Genomic DNA, 24,924 nt, shown 5'->3' with positions numbered 1-24,924 from the left:
AAATCCGTTAGGTGCATTAAGGCAATTATTAGTTTTCCACAGGGAAGTACAATTCCATTTGCAAATTTATAAATATATATTGAAAGAAAACTATATTTAAATAAATACATTTATTTGTGTATGTATGTGTACTTATATATGTACAAAACTTTTCTACTCGGCCATTTCTCCATCTTATATTTTCTAATGTGATGGTAAAAACTACTTTTTTATTGATTTATGATTTGAATTCAAATGCTTCCATTTTCATATAAAAACACGTATGCTTTTATGGTTATGCTGCTTGACTTACTGCATATAAGCAATTGAGTACGTATGGTCAGTCAACTTATCTTGTCTGATGATGTCTAGTAGAAAAAAATTATGCTGTCAGTTGCCAATTGGCTTTTATTTTGGTAATTCTACTCAATTATGTTCATGTTTCATTTTTTTCGTTGGTAGGTGATCTCAATTAACAGTTTGGAGCAAAAAAAAATATCTTTCATTTGTTTTTTTTTTTTTTTTAAACCGATATTGGGAGTGAAAGGATTTGAATTCAAAATTATTGATATAGAAAATAAAAACTTTGTCGGTCAGTGTTTGAAGGTTATACATATAGGCAAAAAATATCATTACAAAAATATATTATATATATACAATCAGATTAAGTTTTAATAATTTATCATAAGAATTTATTTATTTTTTTAATTTTTAAACTACTTTAAAAGGTAAAATTTAAAAATATATTTATGATTTTTTGGATCTTAATAAAACAAATTTCTTAAAAAAATTATAATATATTGCTAAATTTAAATTAATATATTTATTTTTCATTTTTAAATTTAAAATTTTGAAATAACCTAAGGATTTATAGAAAAATATTCGATAGTAATGTATAACCTAATTATATATATATATATATATATATATATATATATATATACAAAACAAATAATAATAAAAAAATTCCCATGTGAACAAATTAAATGCTGTATTATTTTGAAGTATTTTGAAAAATGAATTCGCATAGAATGTAACAATAAATGCTCATGATACTGCATGCGCCTTAAAATTTTCTCATAATAACAATAACACTAATAATAAATGAAAGTCATTTTGAATCATTAATTCTCGACTTACCATGAAAAAAAATATAAAATTGAAACAACTCGATTTCAGCAAAGGTATCTACAGAATTTTAGCTGTAAATCTCCTGAAAAACACCTGTGATTAAATAGTAACTAGATTAAAATAATAATTTTCTCATGAGCATTAATAACATTCAAGGATAAAATCATTGATTATTTTCTCATAATAATAATAATAACAATAATCTCCTGAAAAACACCCGTGATTAAATAGTAACTAAATTAAAATAATAATTTTCTCATGAGCATTATTAATAACATTCAAGGATAAAATCATTAATAATTTTCTCATAATAATAATAATAATAATAATAAGTGAGAGTCATTTTGAATCATTAATTATCTACTTTCCATGGACAAAAATATAAAATTGAAACAAGTCGATTTCAACAAAGGGTATCCACAGAATTTTAGCTGTAAATCTCCTGAAAAACACCTGTGGTTAAATAGTAACTAAGTTAAAATTTGGTGTGCAAAATAAATTAATGAAAAAAAAAAAGGTTGGAATCTTTAAGCTGAAAATTCCAAAATATAACAAGCTGATGTAAAGTTGAAGAAGATAGCAAAAGAATTTTGTGATCCACTGAAGGTGATAGGAACGTGAAGCTGTGAATCAAAAATTATGATTGCAAATTGTCCTGTCATGTATTTGTCTTTGCTCAACTTGTCCATACATAATTTTTATTTTTGATGATTTCAGCGAAAAAAAAAAATAAATAAATAAAAATTGTTTTTTGATGAAAGTCCATACAGAATTATTCTATCCATCACTTGTGAACACTCATTTTCAAGTAGGAAAAATAGTTTTGGACTCATTTTGAGTTTTCTTGGGAAAATACATTACCAAATAGTCCTAGGAACATTTTGGAGAAGATATTGATTTCTTTTTTCACCTAATCCTAATAATGTAAGGTCAGTGTTATCTTACCATTTATTTTGTTATTTACCAGATGAAGTCCATGATTTATCTCATTAACAAATTTGTTATTATTTTATTTTATTGATTGAAAATTTAATACAAATTAAATATAAATAAGTGAATCTAAAACTTAAAGGATAAGTAAAATATAATACAAATCAATGAATTAATAAAAATTTTACTATTTGTTATCGCTTAAAACATCGTAGTTTGAATTGTTGATATAACATGCTAATTAAATGTTTTTTTAATTGTATTTTGAGTTTTATATACACAGTCAATAGAAGAAAATAAACTTTTTGGACATCCAATTAAATTTCTATATGTATATAAGTTCTATTGATGAAAGATTATTTAGTACAACATGATTACACATCCTTATTTTCACATAAAATTAGGATGTGGATTCTATCATATAGGATTCACATTATATATGATAAAGAGGATGTGTATACATGGTATATTGAATAATTTTTCCCCATTGATAATGATAATTTGTGGTGGTAAATACTATTTTTTCTTCTTTTTTTTATTTTTTTTTTTAACAAATTGTTGAGGAAAATTTTAGTAACAGAAGTTGATTCCATGTTAATACTCATTACCAATTAAACTGTCTCCAAAAATATTATTTTTCATAAATTAATAGATAAATATCTTGGTGTTATTTGTAGAATTACAATTTTTTTTTTTTTTTTGGGGAGCAAATTGAAGAATTACTCTCATGTGATATAGTTTTATGAGGATTATGATTTATCCACTAGAATATTATTATTATTATTATTTGCTTGAATCCACTGGAATATTATTATTATTTGAAATTCCCTTCTATTTATCTAGACTTGAAAGGGGAACAAAAATATATGCGTTTTTCACGCTACTATTTTTATATTTTATTAAAAAAAATATAAATTTGTGAGTGGCATGATGAGAATGAGATCGATTGCAGCATGCTCCAGCCCAGTAGAAGAAAGCGAAGGAAAAAAGAGGGACACGTGTGAGACGCGAAATCTGTCGGTGATATTAGTGGAATAAACAAGGTCAAAAGTATAATTGAGCTCTAAAAGCAAAGGCCAAATCTGTAATTAGAGCTATTCCTATCTATAAATAGATTTCCTCGGCTTTCAACGCGGCTTTGGTTTTGGCTTTTCCACTCTTCTCTCTCTCTTTTTTGATAATTACAATTTTTTAATTAAAGTGTAATATATTTCAATTAATAATTTATTAATTTTTTTTCCTTTTTTTTTTTATGTGAGTAAAATATAAAGAGCGAGTGCAGTAGGGGAGAGAGAGAGAGAGAGAGAGAGAGAGAGAGAGTGAATCTCTCTGCGAAGCCTTTTCACGAACAGGTTGTGTGCTCCCAAACAAAAATTGAACCTCCCGTGAGTTTCAATCCAGGTATGTTCTTCTTTCCGTCAAATTCAAATCAATCAATGAAATACGAAAAAAATTCATTTCCTCTCTCTCTCTCTCAAATCCGCAGTGTTTTGTATTTCGATCCCCTTCCCTTTTCCTCTGAAAACTCTTTATGTACGGACAGATCTCAGTTGCTAATGAAAATGAGAGCGTAGTGGTAGAAGAAAGAAGAAGAAGGACGGACAGAGATCGGAGTTGGAGAGAGAGAGTGAGTGCTGGCTTTTTTGAGGAATGGTATAAATGGAACTTTGCAAGGACGGATTAGGAATATGAAGTTTTATATATCGACTTCGGGGATTAAGAAGGTGACGATATCGAGCTCCGGTAAAGGAGCTCCGGCAACGGCGTCTCGTCGGGTTTCTAGCCGGACATTTTTGCCGGTGGTTCTGGTTCTGGGGATTCTTTTGCCCTTCCTTTTCGTTAGAATTGCGTTTTTGGTGCTTGAATCTGCCACTGCTTGTTCTTCCACTATCGGTATTTTTTTCTTCTCCTCTTTTATTATTATTATTATTATTTCATTTATATATTTTAGAAAATTAAAAAAAAGAAGAAATAAATTAGAAAAACATGGGATTCAATAGCAAAAGAAGTTTAGGATCGCATACGTCCGCGAATACGTAGTGCTGCTGTCGGCCAAAATTGGCTTTTTCTATACGGTGGACTTAGCTAAAACCGGAATAACGTACTCTTAACCAAAATAAAAAAAGAATAACTTACAACTATTCCCAAACAGGTTTTCTATCCACTACAGTTTTGCTCAAAATACTTATTATTGTTGAAAAAAAAAAAAAAAACCCATTATTGTTTTTATTTATTATTATTTTTGTTGTTGGTATGTGCAGATTGTATAGGATGGAGGTTTTTCAGAGGGAGCGATTCGTCTTTGGTAAGTGTTGCAACTCTATTGACGAAAATACCCTTTATTTTGCTTTTTTCTTAAACTTTTTATTTACATATAAAATTAAAAAGAAAAAAGAAAAAATTATTCAATTATTTATGGCAAAAGCAATGTTCTAGGTGTAGTGTCGCGGGATGAGATGCAATTATTATTATTATTATTATTGTGTCTTAAGAAAAGTATTAAATTTTTTCTTCTCAAATTTGATTCTAATGTCATTTAGTTCTCGATTTTGTTCTTTTAATGAACTCGGCTTTTATTAGGGTAACATTTAAGTATTTGTCTAACTAATTATGTAGTAAATAAAAAGTTTATTGTTAAACAAAACATATTTAAGAAAATTATGTTATCAAATTGTATCCCGTTATAGAAAAAAAAATACAAAATTTTTTAATTATAACTTTATTATTGTAGCATCAATAACTATTTTCTGTAATTTTCTCTTTTTTGTAGTTTCGTCAGTTTCTTCAAATTTAACATATAATTTTCTTTAATTTTCTCTTTTTTGTAGCTTCGTCATTTTCGTCAAATTTAATATATAATTTAACTTCCCAAAATTTGTTGAACTTTAGAGTGTTGACAACTTGACATTGGTCAAAAAGAAATTTAATAACTATAAATTGACACTGTTTACGTGAAGGAGTATTATAATTTATCTTTTTCTTAGTACGTTTAACTTTTTCAGATATGCTTCAAGGGAAAATTTTTTTTTTTTTTTTTCAGTTATGCTGAAAACTTTCTCAGATATGCGAGAGTTATTGTATACCTATTTAACCTTTTTTTTTTGGTAATGATATACCTATTTAACTTATTTTTATTTATTTATTTATTTTTTTGTGAATATATATACCTATTTAACTTGGATTGACAGGTGATGTACTTGTCATGTGAAAAAATATCTTTGTCATTGCATTAAATAACATTTTATTTTTATTATTTAATGAGCTTATTTCTTTTTCGTTATCGCAAAAATGATTTTTTTTTTTTTTTTGTGAACTTAAAAATATTAGAAGCTAGTGGCTAAAGAACATTACGCAATTTCTTAAATGTATATGATTATATATATTACTTTTGAATACGAAAAATGCATATTTGAATTCCTTACGTTAGCAATACTTAATTCTAATTCTTTTTCAAATTACATGACAAATTTTTGAGTTACTATATTATCAAGATTTTAAATTTTAAATTGTGTGTTGAAGTGGCTACGGATGATTCATTTGATAAAAAATTTGCCTCTAAGTAAAATAATTTATAAGCAGGGGGGAATTAAAATTGAAAATTGAAAATAGATATCTCAATTGAAATAAAACTAAATGAAAAATTTAAATAGATAACTCAAGTGAAATAAAACTAATATTAATTCTGAGTTTTGTATACTGAGAATGAATGCAATGCATATATCCTGAATTTTTATTCGATATAGAAAATGGAGTGTTGGACGAAATTATTTTTTATTTTTAGACGAAATTTATCTTTATGTGCCTAATTTGTTTTATTTTTTTACCCCATTCTTTGACAAAATTCCTAAAATTTTTATGAATGTTTGGTGACAATAAAATATTTTGCAAATTTTCCATTCCCCTTGAGATAGATGCGGCATTTTCGCGGAACTTGATAATTCCGATGGCATTTTCGTCCAAACAAAATACACGATAGAGTTTAATGGATAAGCGCATTTTGAGGAATTGTCGGTATTTCACTTCCTAGTGTAGCTTTCTGGACACGTGGACAGTTGTCCTGCAGTCATATTATTCTCGTCCACTTGAGCATAGGTTTTATTTAAACGCTAAATAACAGGAATCAAAAAAGGAAAAAAATTGAAAAATGAGAAAACTACAAAATCTACAAATGCAATGCAATAATTGGGAATAGGAATCACTATTTCCAGGACCACCTGACTATATCCACTACGTCCTTATCGTTAGGTAATCAAAACGCAGCTGGCAATAGCACTTCTATGTAAATGACGTCATCCCACGTCAACACAGCCTTATATATATACATATATATATATATATATATATATTTTTTTTTTTTTTAAAGTTTTTTTATTTATTTAATTTTTAATTTATCTCTATGGTGGTGTTGCATGTATTATTGTAAAGAAGCTCAGGGACGAGCTGACAAGGGCACTAGCAGAAGCAACTGAAGGCAACGTTAATAATGAGGAAGTGAATGATTCATTCAACGAGCTTGTGAAAGATATGACGTCAAAACGCCAAGACCTCAAGGCTTTCGCTTTCAAGACAAAGGCTATGGTAATATAAATACATTGCCGTCTATGAATGTTCTATTTGTTTTACAATTTTGCTAATTTTCGTTTCTTTTTCTATAGATTAGCTCTCTGTTTTTCTTTTTTTGTCGTTTTTCCATTGTTCCGTGTATTGCCAAGGTGAAACATTATGACATTTCTGGTCTACTACTTTTGAGTTGGCAATGCAAGGTCCTAACTCCTAAGTTCTGACCCCTTAATAGCAAAAATACAAAAAAAGACTCCCATTTTCCAACCCCTCCACCTGCCCGTTTGTGTTTATTGGGTTTGGCCTGGGCCAGTCTACTTTCCCGACTTTTTTCATTGATTTTACTTATTGGTCTATGTCTAATATTAATAAACATATGTGGATTACTTTTAATAGATGTGGTATAAATTAAAGATGAAGAACTTAAAGGGTAAATGGCTGACTGATCTAGGTAATATGAGCAGAAAAAATGTCTTAGAGCAGGTCTAAAAACTCAGGTAGTAAATTGTATTCGCTTTTTCAAACAAACTCAATATCTTTTCCTTGTTAAATTATTTGTTGAATACTAATGTGCACTTTCCTTCTTTAGATTTTGTTCATAGAAATATATTAATTCACATGGAAATTGCGTGTTCCACACCACTTCCTTGACGTGGCCAACGGACCAAACTCATTTGGCTGTTTGTCCAAAAGCAAGTCTTTCGTGGGTGGCATTATTTACAACAAAGTGTCCTTTTCTTGTGGCATGTTGCCATCATATTTATTTCTGTTATTCTTCTCTATAATATTGTTTTTAAGCTTGGAGTGATTGAGCATTATTTACTGGAATGGCTTCACCCGTTACTCCCTGCTGTGATGCTCCATGTCCTTTCTATGGTGCCGAGTAGCCAGGACCACTAGGCTTGAATATTGAAAATTTTCAAAGTGATTGGATCAATCATTGTCTGAAACATTTTCCATAATTTGCATGCCGCTACCATTTAAGACTTTAATAGTTGATAGGTATAGAGAATCAGAGTTAATCACGTCTCAGTTTTACACAAGTCCAAGGATTTGAGCCTTCAAAAAGAATATGAGGTTGCTGGAGACAAAAGACCCAATGGTTGACGTCTTGGATAGTTCATCTATTTTTCATGGTTATGGACAAGGGTAGGCAACTGCAATATACAAACTTTGAGTGCCTGATACCAGTAAGCAAAATAGATTTTGAAACTCTCACAATAATGAAATGAGAGTAGGATTTCCATTTACACTTGTCGGTGCAAGTATGAGGTTTAGTTACTTCAGTAGATAGACAATGACAGGGACAATATTAGATATTGGTGGTATAGCTAGAGGCAATGATAATCTCAGAAAATATTGGAATATAAAATTTGATATAAAGCTTCAGTTTTCTAATGATGGAATCTTGTCCTGTTTAGATTTAGGGTCTAGATTTATCTTTGGAGCCTCTAAATTAATTTTTACATTCACTAGGAAGCATTTAACTCCTAACAACAATTGATACAATTAATGTATGATAAGCTTTTTCATCTGAAAAAAAGAAGAAGAAGCTAACGTATGATGAGTTATATAGGAGGAAATTGTATTCAAACAACCCCACGGTAGTACATATTTTGTTACATGTGCTTCTTGTATCTCACCAGCTTTTTTGGTGCAACTGAATCTGCAACTGCCTTCTTTCGCCATGGCTCAAAAAAAAAAAAACAAAGAAAAAATTCGTCATATTATAATTCTTTTGAACCATGATGCTGCCTCTGTGTGTGTTTCTCTGTCCTTTCCATTTGTTGCATGCACTTGTTCGTGAGCATGCCCATATTGTAATTTTGCTTTTCGCTGGATGGAAAATGGTCGGAGCACAGTTATGTGAATGAGGTTTGAGCTAGTTTGGATTTGTGTTTTGATGAAAGAATTCTAATAAGAAAACATTATACAGCTATATAAGAAAAAGAGATGAATCAGCATATATTTATGTTATGCTGCTGAGGCTTCACAAGAAGCAATTAAATTAGTTCTAAAACATGATAAAATTAGATATGGTACCAAAACACATTCTTCCTTGATGAAAACATTTTAGCAAGATTTATGTATGTATGATAAGTTTACCATGTCAAATATAAAAATTAGATTATAAATAATCCAACTGAATACCATTACTTTATGCTAAATTCCTGCACCGAGCCAAAACATTCATTTTCTGCAATAATCGTTCATTTTGTAGATCATATGCTAACGTTGACCTTCTTACTTTGTTAAGCTCATTTCTTTATCATGCAGCTTTCAAGAATGGAGCAGAAGGTCCAGTCAGCCAGGCAGCGTGAATCGATTTACTGGCATTTAGCTTCACATGGTGTCCCCAAGAGCGTACATTGTCTTTGCCTCAAATTGGCTGAAGAGTATGCTGTAAATGCTGTGGCTCGATCTCGTTTACCGCCTCCTGAATATGTTTCTCGCCTTTCTGACCCATCCTTTCATCATCTTGTTCTTCTAACTGATAATGTCCTTGCTGCTTCTGTTGCTGTCTCTTCTACTGTCCAAAACTCTGCCAACCCTGAGAAATTGGTGTTTCACATTGTCACTGACAAGAAAACTTATACTCCAATGCATGCTTGGTTTGCAATTAATTCTATTAAATCAGCAGCTGTGGAAGTCAAGGGATTGCATCAATATGATTGGTCTCAGGATGTTAATGTTGGAGTTAAAGAGATGTTGGAGATTCATCGTTTAATTTGGAGCTATTACTATAATAATTTGAAAGAACAGGACTTTGAATATAATGGAGAACCTAAAAGATACTTAGAGGCATTAAGTCCCAGTTGTCTTTCCCTCATGAATCATCTCCGAATCTATATTCCTGAGGTAATCGCTCTATTGTTTTCACAGACTCGTTCCTCATCAAATCGATGATCTTGAATTTAAATTTGTAATGATGTCATCTGATTTTCATGGGCCACACAGCTGTTTCCAGATCTCAACAAAATAGTTTTCTTGGACGATGATACCGTAGTACAGCGTGACATATCACCTTTATGGGATTTGGATCTCGAGGGGAAAGTTATTGGTGCAGTTAATTCATTGTGTGGAAATGACTGTTGCCCAGGAAGAAAATATAAAGACTACTTGAATTTTTCATATCCTATTATATCATCCAACTTTGATCCTGACCGTTGTGCGTGGCTGTATGGCATGAACGTCTTTGATCTTGAAGCTTGGAGGGGGTCCAATATAACTGCAAGTTACCGTCATTGGTTAAAGCTTGTAAGTATTTCTTGTCTATTCAAATATTTGGATATTAATTCAATTGTATTTTGATGTTTAATTTCAAGTTCCTTGGTTCTTAAAATGTGTCCTCAAACAAATATACACATTCTGCAATTGTTCATTATTATTGAAGTCTGGCAACTCAGCATGACAATTTAGAAACGAAAAACGACTTAAATTTCTGGAGTATCAAGATTATCACAATGTAAATATGTTTTGTTTTGTTTGTCTTTTGTTCTTTTATCATGTTAGATTTTCTTAATCTGCAGAGCCTTCAAGCTGGGTTGGCATTATGGTATCCAGGAGTAATTGCACCATCCTTGATGGCATTTGAGGGTCATGTGCATCCTATTGGTCCATCATTCCATGTTGATGGCTTAGGTTATCGAAACCCAGAAGTTGACAGGGAACTTTTGGAAGCTGCTACAGTTATACATTTCAGCGGTCCTGCAAAACCATGGCTTGAAATTGCGCTTCCAGAGGTACGTGTGTTATGGAATAAACATGTAAATTCTTCGAACAAGTTTATAAAAAAATGTAGAATCATGGGGTGAAGGGGACAAAGTTCTCTCATTCTCACATATTCATTTTGGGGCAAAAACCATGGGCACAGTTTGGGACCAGAGGGAAGAAGGTTTTGCCTTCAGTCTCTGCTCACACTAGGCTCTGGACATATATAATATGGGTTATTTTCATGTCCATAGTAGAAAAATAGATGAAGGTACCATGGAATACACGATAGAGTAAAAGATCTTCAACCGTCGAAGAGATATATAATGATCATGATTGTAGCTCTCTAACAATATTGTAAAGTTTGTCGAGCAAGTAAAATTACTTATTCTGGAACTGGTTTCAGAGTTCTTATTTATTTGTTCATATATTTATCTACCTTTCCAGTTCTACTTGATTACCAATTTCTGTTGTTCCTGTTTAAGAAATTGCTGGAGGGTGTTACGCATCACATTGCACATAATCAAGGTTTTTCTGGTTGATTCACTTTTATATTTTTGCGACTTCCACTCGAATGATGCTTGTTCTTCCTCAGGTCAGTGTGATCAAACAAAACTTAGATTCGATACCATGTTGGAGCAATAATTTGAGATCAAATTGTGACTTTACAGAGGGATTTAATCATGGATGTAAATATTCATGATATTGTCAGCATCTCCGTCAATATTTCCATATTATTTCATTGGACATGGATAAAGGTGAAAAAATAAATATCCATCGACTTAAAAAATATATATTGACTTATTTGATACTGGCAAGGGGTTAAAATTTATTTGCCATCTATCTTGATGGAAATAGTGAATTTGATAGTAATTGTCGATGACGGCGACAATTATTGATAAAAATTAAATGGTTAATCACTTAGTTAAGAATTTATGTATTTTAAATAATATTTATTGTATTTTTCAAGTTTCAAACTTCAATTTGGGAGAACATCCCTCTCTAAATTGTATTAAAAAAAAAGGATAACACATAACTATTATTTTTTAATTAAGATTTAAAATTTATAATAATGATTGATCAAGTATTCTGGTGTGTAATTAAAATAATAACACTTTAACATCATCATAGTTAGTACAATAATTATGGCATAAGAATAAATTATATATATATATATATATATGTATGTTATCAGTTTTAGATAATATTGCATAATTGATTTATTTAAAATTTTAAATGCATATTTAATTGGTAAAATTTATAATATATGGATATTAAGAAATACTGTATTTATTTTATATAAAATAATATTTCATATTTATGAATTATTTTATCACCATTTTATTCTAATCATCGTATTTACTCGGTAGTAGCCAGGATTAAGCATAGATGTATGCATATATTTTGATTGATGTGGTGTAGATTGTTTGGTTGTTTGGTCATCACGAGTTGGAGCATGTTGACTTTTACCCAAAAAAAAGAAAAAGAAAGAGTAGTAGATTAATGAGGATTGCCACAGAGGATCAATTTTCTATTCAGGTGGCCTATATTTGTGTAGAATTGGGCTGCTGCGAGCCTCCTTATATTACAACAACAACGAAGGGAGGGAAAAGACCCAAAAAAACAAACGAGGCTTTCCTGAAAGGTGAATTGAACTTCTGTTGAGCATGACTAAAGCAATCGAGGTGGTGTTGCTGAAATCAATTTTTTTTTTTGTTTAATCTATCCTTAAGAGGAACATTTGGGATGACATTAAATCTGACATTCACATTTGACTACTCTACGGAGATAGAAGCCTTCTATCAAAAAAATCTAATATAGAATTAGAAGCCAATTTCCAAGTAGTTCTGGGAGTACAAGCTTGCAACTCACAAGTTGTCACAACCATCATGTGGGACCCACACATGGGGTCCACATCATTGTCTTTTTTTTTTTTTTTTTTTTTTTTGTGTGTGTGGTGTGGCTACAACATTGTCTTCTGGCAGTACACACTTCCTGTTCAGAGTGAATAATAGAATACATAACAATCTAAGCTAAATAAGATCTGTATGTCAAAAGACACAAGTTCAATACAGCTATGAAATTTCATGATCGGAGTTGGTTAGGACTTTAATTTATCAAAAATATTCTCACACACAAAGTTTACTTAATAATTTGTTGTCACAGTTTATCACGTTACTTCTATACACTTGAGGATTTGTCGAATAGGTCGTATAGTTAAGGTTCAGTTGATATATTTCTAAAGTCAATTTTCTATGAATATATATATATATATATATATATATATATATATATATATAAGCATGCACACACACACACACACACACACACACACACACACACACACACACATTTTTTGTAATAGCACACACATATATATAAGATATATAGATACAGTTTATGAGCCAATTAGCATGAAATTTGAAAAGCCTCAAAACAACTGATACCACTTCGCCTGTATATATGCATATATATATATATATATATATATATATATATATATATATATATATATATATATATATATATATATATATATATATATATATATATATATATATATATTTTATATGGGAGCATGCATGGCATAAGCGAAAAAACGAATAGGGAGGTGGAGATATAATTTTGGATTGGAGAAATTAAATATGTTGGCACGATATTTTAGAATTTGGGTGGCATAGTTTATATGGTGTAGTACAGTTCGACTTGAAGAGAGAGTAGCTAAGAGAGAAAATTCTAATGGCCCTCATTGTGACCCACTCTTTCTCACCTAGCTATACATATTAATTCAAAAACTAACAAAATATTACATAAAAATAAGAAAAACTGCAGGGGAAAAGGAACCGATCATAAGCCTTCAAAACCAAATGCTCTAGCTTGTTGCCTTTTTCAACTGCACCCAACAATCAAAATCAAGCACAGAAAAAAAGAAAAAAAAAAGAAAAAAAAAAGAAAAAAAAAAAAAAGAAAGAAAAACACCATATATATGTATATAACCATAGTTAGGTGAGGATGCAAACTTGAGGATATTGCATAGGTACATATCTTGCAACATATTGCGCGACATCTATCCTCAAGTTAGAACTCTCATCTAAGTTATTGTATAAATTCTATCATCCAGAAAATAAATTCTAGGATCGTTTAGATACATTTTCCACCAACATTGATGTGATGTATTTTTGGACGATCCCAGATATTCAATGAGAGAAGTATTATATTTACATCTATATATGATTTTATTTGTTAATTATTGTATCTTACACAAGTTGGAGAGCTGTCTGCTGGTCTTGGCGAGAGTAGTGGTGGTTGGAGTTCAAGAGGTTTACAGGGAGGAAGTGTCGATCAAAGGATTGTGAAGGATTATTAATGGAGTCATGATACGCTGTTTCTGTCATCAAATTGGTTTGCTGTTGCTCTGCCCTTTCATTTTCTGCAATCTGCACCATCCAACAAACAAACATTCATTCCTTCCTATTCCTATTACTCAATATATATATATATATATAATATATAGAAACCATGGTGCAATCAGGTAGCTTACAATGAGTAGGTCCATCATAGACTGCCTGGTTTATGTTTATATATATATATATATATACATACACATCAGCCCGCTCTAGAACTGTCAAAATCTTTTTCTTTGTAACTTTATATATGAGATTGAGAAAAAGAGAAAGAGAATCAAACCTTTGCTCTCAGATAATTGTTATGGTTTTGCAACTCCATCTCCTGCACGTGATATGCAAGTGTACCATGTTGTTTGTCATGTGAATTAGAGTGCCAAATTTATGGAGAGGCAACCTTGAATGTATGCATGCACATTTAATTTATAACATCCCCAACCTCAATGTACATTATTTGTATTTCAAACTTTGTTCAATGGAATCAGTTTGAGGGATTCTATTTTTTGTTCAGTTTAATTATTTAGTGATATTTTACTTGGAAACTTTGTCTACATGCCAATTATTGGATAAGTTGTCTTGGTTTGAATATCCATTATAATATTGCAATACAATATGGCAATAAAAACAATAGCGAGCACTATTAGGATCAGACAAAATATCAAAATTATACTCTGTTTTATAATGATTTAAGTTTTATATATACTGGAGAAAATATATTCTTTAGAGTAAAGATAAAATAATTACCAGTTAACTACACAGATATATTTGACTGTCATCTATACTACAGTTGACATCACATAAAGGTCTTGTGTAACTCCAAAACATGGTTTAATAGAATATTCAATCAAAGGTGATAATGAATGTTAAAACATTTTGAAAAAGACCAAAGTATAATTCATAAATATTCATGTTAAGTAGTGTGAGCACATTTATCTTTATATTTCGGATTTGAACTTTAGGTTACTTATTATTATTATTTTTTTCCCTCTTTGACCTAAAGCAGTCTTAATCCACTAGCTTTATATGCATTGATTGCCCAAAATCTTGTATTTTTCATAGATATATGCATAAAAAAGATTTCAAGAAACAGCAGAGAAAGAATGACAAAAATGGTAAAGCAATAGATCTATACTTACCCTCTTTTGCATAAACTCTATTTCAGCAAACAGCATTTCATTCTGCCAGAGTTTAAGCACTTTCGTTGAGATTATATGAGTAAAATCAAAGTAAAAAAATACACATTTATCCAGCAGATTTTTTAACTAACAACCAAGTATGGAATTGATGATTCTTTATATACCTTCTTGGATCTTATTCTGCTGATTCCTTTCTCCAATCTTCCTTCCAGATTCTTGAGTTCTTTATAGTTCAAAGTACTAAGAGCTTCACCCAATATATGCCTGCCACATCATTATTACCATGGATATTAAAATGGATATAGTTTTGGTTATATGCAAATTGATTTGCTTCTTGATCATATTCTCTAGTGGAATAATTACCTATTAAGATTCTGAATTTCGCGGATCTGTCTTCTTAGTTTTGAGGCCTCCTGTTGGTAAAACTGATTGACGGTGTATATGTTTGGCAATAAGAGTTAGATAATCTTATTGAAATATTTAACTTAAGCAGGCCGATAATGGTAATTACACAAAGAAATTTAAATTTCATTTCCTAGTAAACTTGGAGGGAGGAATATGGAGGGAACAAGAAGAGCCAGAGTTTTTGTTCTTTTGCACTAGTTGTAGTATAATTTCACATAATCATAAGAAATTTAGCCACAAAAATGAAGTTGCAAAGGAAAGGAGTGCCTACAACATAAAACAAGAGAATATATATATATATATATATAATTTACTTCTTACCTAGCTATAGAAATATAAGGATGAAGATAATTGTCAACATTAATTATAACAAGACAAAGTGAAACTGAGCATATTAACAAGTTAATATATATATATATATATATTTATTCTCCAACAATCAAGAAATCTTTGTTGGTTAAAAATTGTAACAGTACTATGTACATTCTTCAATTCTATTCTCTGTTAGTTCAATTTTTTTTCATGTCAAGAACTTTTCGCCACAAGCTGTGATTTGAGGCTATGTGTGTGTGTGTATATATATATATTATATTGTATATATTCAGCCAATGTGATCAGTATCTTTCAATGAATCTGGATCAGATTCAAGTATATAAAATGAAATTTACATAGCTGTTAGAATTCTATATCACTGTAAATTTCAGATCAACCACGGAATATCAAATTACTTTCATTTTCATTAAAAAAAAAGAAAGAAAAGAAATTGTCTTTAACTAAATATTTAACCAGAAAATCAAAAAGAATTTACCCAAAAAACGGGGGCGTTTGTTCTTTTTCCTTTTTCACATATCCAAATAATGATGGGAACACAGGAACTCTCAATGTACTCACCCCCTACTAATTGTTCTTACTATTAACAAATGAAAATCAGATGGGTGAAGAGATAAATTTATTGATGCATACTTTTAAAAAAAAAAAATAAATAAAAAATCAGAAAGCTAACTATTAGTAAAAATATGTTAGTGTTTCTGAAGATTTTATTTATTTTCAATTCTCCTTCTAACCATGGAATATCTTAAATGACCAGAATATGCAGGAGGTCTTGGAGTTTGTTATAAAATTGTAGAAATATGGCATTTGAAGATGATACAACTATGACGGAAAGAAGTTCGTTTTTACCATTTCATGCTTGTTTATAAATTTAGGTATGGATGAGAAAGATTATACCCTTTTCCTAATACGATTGAATGCCAAAATAAATTCAGAAACAGTCTACACAATTTGATTACGACCACTAATATCAGGTCCCCATGTGCTTTCACACACACACACACATATATATATATATATATATATAAATATTTACAATTTAAATGAGGAAAACCTTTATTGAAATCATTTTGCAAAGCTAAAACCACTAAATCACAGTCTTCCTTCTGTGTATCTGCAGCTTCTAATAATGATTTCCAATAATTTTATCAAGTCGTATTAAAGCCCCTCACTACTTTCTTCCAACTCTAGGCCCTACTTTGACTTTTCCAACTAATTCTTTTATGACTTTAATTAATTTATGATCAAAGAAAAATAATTAATTAATCACCAAAAAGAAACAAGATGTAGATTTGATACCATTCTAGGTATATATGACCTCCATTAACGTATACCTTTTGAAAGAAGAATAATATTGTGCAACCTATATGAATAATGATCTTCTATCCTTTTTTTGTGTTCATATCTTGTCCCTTAATGACACGATACCACCTCGTTGAAAAACGTTATTAAAAAAATAAAATAAACTTAAGTGGAAAAAAATTACTTTTTAAAATGAGAAGGAATTCTATCATTGGTCAGACATGAACGAGGTAAAAAAAAGAAAAAAAAGAGAAAGGCATATAGAAGAACTCCATCTCAAAACTATATTTATATGTTGCATAATTATCACCTAGACAATTAATTACTAAGGACCACATAGCACATATGGTCGTGATGGACAATAATTCGACATATCATAGCATTTTTCAACGTATTTAAGTTTTTCGAGGTCCCATGCCTCAATTTTGGTACGATAATTAGTATGTTAGGCATGTGATATAGAGATTTGGCAAATCTTCTCTTTATACGTACACACTTCCATTAGATGTCAAATAGAGCACAAATTTTCTATACCTCATCATGGTCATCTCTCTCTCTCTCTCTCCCTCTCTCTCTCTGTGAAAAAATTTTCAGATATTTCATTTTCTCGATTGCATTTATAGTTAATGTACTCACCAACCTCTTATATTTTAGTGACATTGAGAGCGAGAGAGAGAGAGAGAGAGGTAAATATATGCATTGAAAATGAATTAAACTTTATATATAAAAATGAATATAAAAAAGAAAATTAATAAAGGGCCATTCCCTTTTTGGAAGGCTTGGTACTTAATACTATATATCTTTATATTTATATCTACTTTATAAATTATTCACTGATGACTTATAACCATTCTACAATTCCTTAATTGCAAGAAACTAAACAAATATATTGTCATATATTGTGACTTCGAATAAACAATAAACTTACCATCTAACATACTGAGGTATAGGTTCTATTAACATTACAAAATCCAAATTTTCATATAATTATTTCTGATGGAAAAAATAGAAAAGTATTATATCAAATTAATGAAAGTTCATGACGTTTAATCACCTGAGTATTAGCTTCAGTAATAGATCCAGTGTTAGATGTATCCGAGCAGGCTTTCTTGTACCTTTCAATCGTTGCTCTAACACTGCAAATAAATAATGGAGATAGAATTTTACCATGTGGAGTCATATATATTTGTATGAATTTCTTGAGTTAGTGAGTAGTTAATATATTATATATATATATATATATATATAAAATGATCTTCTAAGCAACGTTGTTATTAAGCCTATAACGTGACACCCTTTTGCTACAACCGTAGACTATAAACATGCACATTCATATGGGATAAGTCAAAATTTTAAAAACAAAAAAATAAAAATAAAAAAAGTTAAAAAAAAAAGAAAAAAAAAAGAAAAAAGAAAAAGAAAACACACATATTTACCCTTACCTCATGTTTATCCATTCTCTGATAAAAAGCTGACACTGAGGTGAATATACAAGACTACTTTATATAAGTATTTATCAAATAATTTTGAGCCCAAAAAAAAGTATTTATTAAATAAAGACCAACGGAATAATAAGTATCTTCCTCATATAAAGCAAATAATTTATATCATTTTAATTAATTCTTAACTGAACTCAAGATAGAGAATCCTATATAAAAAGAAGTTACTGGAGGTAACAACCATTTAATTTCTTATAGTTAATTAAATTAAATTTTCATAATCAACAAAATTTTCAGAAACAACTAGCTTCTATAACCTTTTAACACTCTTTGTATTAAAAACCTAAAGTTGCTATTATATAGTTTTAAATTATAGTATTAGAGTGTCAATATTTAACATATCAACATATTGAAGACATTATATTTATAATAGAACATGATGTTTCCAATCCAATATAACTTTAATTCTAAAAGACTAACATCAGTTAGAATATTATACTTCATCTTTAATCTTATACAAAATTGAGGATAATAAAAAATTTGTGACTTTTAGATGCAATCTTTAAACCTAAATGATTTACTAAATATCACTTTATAAATCTTTTTGTTACAATTTTTTTTTTTTTTAACCCTTCATCTTTTTGAGGGCTAAATGTTTAAGTTTTTCTAATCACGTACAATCTGAAAATTAGAAAAATTATTAAAAATAAAAAACATTAAAACTTAAAAAATTATTAAAAATAAAAAGAATTAAAGCAATAAGCCCTCTGACATTGAAAGGCTGTTACCTTAATTTTGTCGAGCCAGTGATTGGTTCTATCTGCCAATCTGGCAGAAAATTGCACAATATGATTGGCTCAACTACCTTAACCACTAGATCTATGCAACGTGTCAAAAACCCATATCACACAAAGTGTAATAACCATGACAAAATACTCCTTTAAACCCATCAAAAATCTAAAAAATTGCTTTGAATATTTCCAAAGTCTATGGCTGTTTTTGAAAAATAATAATAATAATAATAATAAAGTAAGAATTTGAAGAGACTGAAAAAGAAGCTGGTTTATGTCCTATGATATAGCTTATAGCTGGAGCTATAGCTTAGGATGTGTCTGATCAAATGGTTGTGGGACTGATGATCAGAGAAGTCTGTTGTGGCAGCCCTTGTTGCATGCTTATGATCCCCATGCACCAAAAGAGCTTAATTTTATATATATATATATATATATATATATAAAATAATATGTAGTATGTACATTAATATATAAATATATATATATATATATATATATATATATATAAAGCTTTTCATTGGCTCGTACCCTTTTTTCGTTTTCCTTCCCACTCCTTCCCTTCTGTCATCTCAACTTTATTTCCTCTTCTCTCTTCCTCTCAAACACACTTTACACCCATTGGTTCAGATCTAATAAATTCATGGATATTCGGGTTGGGAATAAGATTTATTTTCAACAAAAATATGAAAATCCTTTTAATCTTCTTAATATATATCTTCAACTAATTAGAAAAATTTAAAATAAAAGAAATAAAAGATAAAGGGGGCAAATATTATTTTTAACTTTTGGCCGAAGTTTTAATATGGAAATAAGAAAAATTGAAATAAAAAAAAAAAAAAAAAAAGAAAACAGGAGCAAGCACCAAGTAAAAGAATCATGACAATAGCTTCTTGTCCGGACTGAAAAACTGAAAAATCATATCTGACGTGACCAAAGATTCGTATGTTGTAACTTAAGACAAAATACAGCTCACACTAGCAAAAACCCTAACCACATGCACCACCCTTTTTTTTGCCATGTAACATGATCTTTAAAAAAAAAAAAAAAAAAACGGTTCATGATCTTTAAATTTAAAAAAAAAAAAAAAAGAGGTACAATAGTCAACAAAAATAAATAATAAGAGAGTACTAAATCAATTATGAAAATTAACCTTATTTTCCAGAAATTGGTCAAAATATATATATATATATATATATAAATAAGGTGTTACAAGATTTAGACAATTAATGAAGGGGAATTTTTCTTTTTTTAAAAATAATATTGTATGATTAAAGAAAATGACTAGACCCATTTTCAAGTTTGGAAATGTGTGCATCATTAAGGTGTACTACTATTCTACCTATTGACTTCCTTTTTTTTCTTTTTTCTTTTTTTTTTTTTCTCTTTCTGAACACTAAAAACCAGAGAACGCATAGAATTCTTAGATCACAAAATCCAAACTCTGCCCAAAAATAAAAAATAAAAAAAATTCTTCCATCCTCATTTTTTTCAGCTCTACATGAAAAACTCCTTAATTTTCTCTAATAGATAAACTGATTTTAATGGGTTTTAATCATTATTAAAGAATAACCATTCAAATTGTTTAAAAAAGTAGGAAAAAAAGCTATAATTTCCAATTACATATAAGAAAAAGAAAAAGAAAAAAAAAAAAAACCATAACATCTAATATCCAAAATAGGTACTTTTTTTTCATTATTTGGCTAGCTGACACATATTTTTGAAGAATCGTCAAGAAATGAAAGGAAGTGAGTGAGTTAAAATGAATGACAGCTTTTGTTCATGATGATGATGATGACGTGTATAGGGAGAGAAGTAATATCAGAGAGAAAGAGAGAGAGACTCTGCAAAAAAATCTTTGTAAACCCTAAGTTATTTCTCTCTGTTTACCACTGCTGTTACTATTATATACACCACCACTACTTCTCATACAATTAGTATCTGTTTTCAATGAATCTTCAATTTCTATTACACAAACAATAAAAAAAATATATATATAGGTTATATTTATATTTATATAGATAACATATATAAAGCTCATAAAGGAAAACAAACAAAAGGTAAGAAGAGAAAGACCAAGTGACTCTTTGCTTAAATCCCCATTTAAAATCTTTGACACAAAGAACATCAACACACACACACACACACACATACATACATACATACATATATATATATATATATATATATATATAATTTGAAATATAGAATTAAAGAAGAAGAAGAAGAAGAAGAAGAAGAATGACTGGCCTGTTGTTAGCATACTCATAGAGGCGGCCGCGGCTAGAGAAGACGATGAGGGCAACTTCAGCATCACAAAGCACAGACAATTCATAGGCTTTCTTAAGCAGCCCATTGCGTCTCTTGCAGAATGTAACTTGTCGATTCGTAGTGTTTTCGATTCGTTTAATTTCGATTTTCCCTCTTCCCATTTTTCTATGGGATGAGCTTTCCGGTGCTTGATGATTACGGAACTCCATCATATCCCCCTTTCTCTCTTTCCCTGATTGCAAAAATTCTATATAAGAATTTAAAAAAAAAAAAAATTCTGAGAAAGCCAAATAGAGCAAAAAAAAAAAAAATATATATATATATATATATATATATATATATATATATATATATATATATATATATATAGAAAAAAATGTTATGCCCAGTACTAATTACCTTGGGGCAAAAGGCAGAAAATTATGAATAAGGATTCAAAAAAAAGGCTAAGGATTTCTTTCTTTCTTGAAGTTCAATCACTAGTCTTTTTAGTTTTTCTTTGATATAATTTTTTGAGAAACGAAGGAGGAGAGTTGCAGAAAATGGAAGTTGGGTTGGTCTAGCAGATGGGTATTTTAGGACACAAAAATAGACCCATCAACCATCCCCCAACTCACTCTACAAACTCTATAACTTTTTACTTTTTTTATCAGTTAGGGTCTAATATACCATATATATGTGTATAAAATAATATATATACTTTAGTAAATTGGTACAGGAGGATTAAAAAAAAAAAGAAAAAGAAAAAAAAAAAAAGGATATATAGGAGAGGAAAGGTGGAGTTCACTTTCATGGCCCATTAACCATCCATTTCTTCATGTATGGGAAAAAGGGAAGGTACTCATAAAAAGGGTGTTTGGGAAAGTGACAATATAATGGGAAGAGACTCTTTGAATAAGACCTTTTGCTAAGTTGCACTCAAGGGCTTGGATACAAAAATAAGGAGTAGATCTTCATGTTATTTTGCTTCTTGGATTTTGAGTTTGGACTTTATTCTAGATTTGTTTTTCTGACTTCACTCACTCTACTGCGGTTGAAAGTTTTCACCACCATCTCTAACCTTATCTCTCTCTCTCCCCCCCCATGTGAATTGTGGTTTTCAAAAATCTTTGCCATTCTTTGAGTTCATTTACGGTAAGAATGGAAGTGACTCTCTTTTTAATATTTTTGGATGCATTATGTTACTCTTTCATTTGAGGAACATGGAATGGGAATCCTCCTAGGGGCTAATATATTCCTATTATCACTAACATTTTCTTTTTTGTATTTACCCCAAAAAAAGAAGAAGGCATTTTCTTTGTTGTGATCAAACCCACATATATCCATCACTAGGTACTCTTTACCCATTCTGCAATTTCTTTTTATTTTTTTTTATGCTCAATTTGTTTTTCCCCTTTAGTATATAGTTGTTCTTTTCTCCCTTAGAAACCAATTTGGACATAGAATTGGTTTTCCATGGTGATTTGCTCTTGGAAAGCTAAATGAGAGATTCATAGACAAGTTTAGCTGGCCCAATCATAGGCCTCGTATCTATACATTTAAAGTTGTGTATTTGAGTCACAATTTTTTCCTTTAATTAAGAATATTATTGTAACCTCAAAAGAAAAAAAAAAAAAAATTAGTGTGATTCATATATACAGAGTAACTTTGGGTTTGTATTTATTAATTAGAGATGAATTTATGTATACATATGTGAATGTGTGTGCCTAGAATGTTATTAGTAATTATCAAATAGATAATTTTTTTTAAATACTGTTACACAAATGAACTCAAAGTTTTATTCACCAATAAATAAATAAATAAATAAACTCAACATTTTTATTTTCTTTTTCAATCTTAAAGTTTAGAAGTTTCTTTAATCAACCAGAGACATGATTTTTATATATATATATGCATATAGTATTTGCAGCAAGAATTAAAAACATCAACTTTACGTATTGACAAAATGTAATGTTATTAGTCAATGGGTTAACATTTTTTTTTACCTTTTCAAATTATGATATCTATCTATATATTTTTTTTTCATTTTGCACTCAGAACAACAAGAATTCACAAATTTTCTTTCAAACTATCATTTTCTTATTAGTATAGCTCAACAATCCATTTCCTTTAATGAATTTGGACAAATTAGGCAGATTAATTAAGTACATATAGAAAAGTAAAAATAAAAATAAAAAAGTTTTCAAACCTAGCTACATGGGTTGGTACAGTATAAATTCATCAAATTTATCTATAAAGATATATAATTAAATCAAACCGACAAGAAAACAATACTTTGGAGGCAATGTAAGAATTTTTATACTTTAGAGAGGTAAGAAAAAAAGTCTCATAATTTAGGGGGGTAAAATGATAATAACGCTTTGTTAGTTAAAGTTTATTGATCATCACAATAAACTGAATCATTAGAATAATTTGGATATATCATATATAGCTCTCATCTAAACTAGAATGGAAGACTGAAAACACAAAATGCAATACTCCATTATCTTATAGTTAAAATAATATAAATACAATAATAACTTACAGGTATAATAATCAAAATAGAGAATACTTGAAAAAGAAAAAGGAAAAAAGGATATTCCAACTAAATTGACATCCCTTAAAAATCCAAACTCAATTAAGCATAAAGCACAAATAAAATAATAACAAAAGTAATTACGAACCAATATTCATCCCTCAAGACCCTAACCAGTCATCCCTAGCTTCATTAAAACATGAAAGAATAGAAACTACAGTAGTGGAAACTTCCAACAAAAAAAAGAATACTAGAGGAACAAAAAACCAAAAAAAAAAAAAGAAAAAAAAAAGAAAGAAATAAACCACATTCAGTAAACAAGATGAATGCCCATAAATAATAATAATAATAATAACAATAATAATAATAATAATAATAATAATAATTATTCATACGATTATAAAGTCCCTACCGCGGAATTTAAATGCCAACATTGCCCTTCTGTAATTAGAAGATGTATGTTGATGGCATTTTTTTTTTCCCTATACTGTCCTTTTCCATTGAAATAAGAATTCTTATTAAATTGAATTTTGGATTTAATTGGAGTCTTGCCAATACAATTATTCTTTTTCTTTTGTTTTTACCAAACAACTATTAATTCTTTTTTTTTTTTCTGACAAATACCATGTTTAAACTCTCAAGTCAACAAATGACCTCAAGAAAGGTCATAAGGAAATATAACTAAATTAACCTCATTTTTTATTAGGTTTTTCTTTTACTTATTACATAGTGATAGACAAAAATAATAGAAGTATTTAAACAAAATAATAGGCATAAGTTTTCTTAATAAAAAATCAATATATTTACTCTCCCACTTTTGAGAACTGATTTAAAGGGAAAAAAAATCTTAAAATAATTCTAATGAAGCAGAAATAGAGTGCTTACATATATATATATATATATATATTGGTAAAAAAAAAAAAAAGGGTACTTACTGTTTATCATATAAGAATGCAAAGTTTGTACAAAGGTTTGAAAATTTTTCAATGGAGACTGTTAAACAATAAAGCAGTAGAGTAA

General features: G+C 29.4%; 2 protein-coding genes across 6 annotated transcripts; one reads left to right on the top strand and one right to left on the bottom strand.

Moving 5' to 3' along the window:
- The first annotated feature begins 3,187 nt into the window (after window positions 1–3,187).
- Window positions 3,188–10,707, top strand: LOC107416340 (probable galacturonosyltransferase 15). Of its 3 annotated transcripts, none has more exons than XM_048471847.2 (7): window positions 3,188–3,441; window positions 3,584–3,933; window positions 4,302–4,345; window positions 6,469–6,618; window positions 8,878–9,459; window positions 9,559–9,858; window positions 10,131–10,707. In XM_048471847.2, exons 2-7 carry the CDS (start codon window positions 3,729–3,731, stop codon window positions 10,413–10,415), a joined length of 1,566 nt encoding a protein of 521 aa, XP_048327804.1. In that variant the 5' UTR covers window positions 3,188–3,441; window positions 3,584–3,728; the 3' UTR covers window positions 10,416–10,707. The 3 variants fall into 3 exon arrangements, with proteins under 3 accessions (XP_048327804.1, XP_048327801.1, XP_048327802.1); XM_048471844.2 differs by having other exon boundaries at window positions 6,466–6,618; XM_048471845.2 differs by having other exon boundaries at window positions 3,527–3,933; window positions 6,466–6,618.
- Window positions 10,708–12,923: 2,216 nt separating this feature from the next.
- LOC107416339 (agamous-like MADS-box protein MADS1) lies at window positions 12,924–22,054 on the bottom strand. 3 transcript variants are annotated; one of them, XM_048472017.2, is made up of 9 exons: window positions 21,789–22,051; window positions 21,369–21,636; window positions 17,943–18,024; window positions 15,215–15,276; window positions 15,016–15,115; window positions 14,852–14,893; window positions 13,999–14,040; window positions 13,573–13,748; window positions 12,924–13,204 (listed from the first exon to the last, which is right to left on the bottom strand). In XM_048472017.2, exons 2-9 carry the CDS (start codon window positions 21,599–21,601, stop codon window positions 13,201–13,203), a joined length of 741 nt encoding a protein of 246 aa, XP_048327974.1. In that variant the 5' UTR covers window positions 21,602–21,636; window positions 21,789–22,051; the 3' UTR covers window positions 12,924–13,200. The 3 variants fall into 3 exon arrangements, with proteins under 3 accessions (XP_048327974.1, XP_048327973.1, XP_048327975.1); XM_048472016.2 differs by having other exon boundaries at window positions 21,369–21,621; window positions 21,789–22,050; XM_048472018.2 differs by lacking the exon at window positions 12,924–13,204 and having other exon boundaries at window positions 13,569–13,748; window positions 21,369–21,621; window positions 21,789–22,054.
- Between the last annotated feature and the right edge of the window lie 2,870 nt (window positions 22,055–24,924).

This window comes from Ziziphus jujuba, chromosome 4 (assembly GCF_031755915.1).
Source record: "Ziziphus jujuba cultivar Dongzao chromosome 4, ASM3175591v1".
In the NCBI taxonomy this organism is placed as follows: domain Eukaryota; kingdom Viridiplantae; phylum Streptophyta; class Magnoliopsida; order Rosales; family Rhamnaceae; genus Ziziphus; species Ziziphus jujuba.
This window is presented reverse-complemented; position numbering and strand designations above follow the sequence as displayed.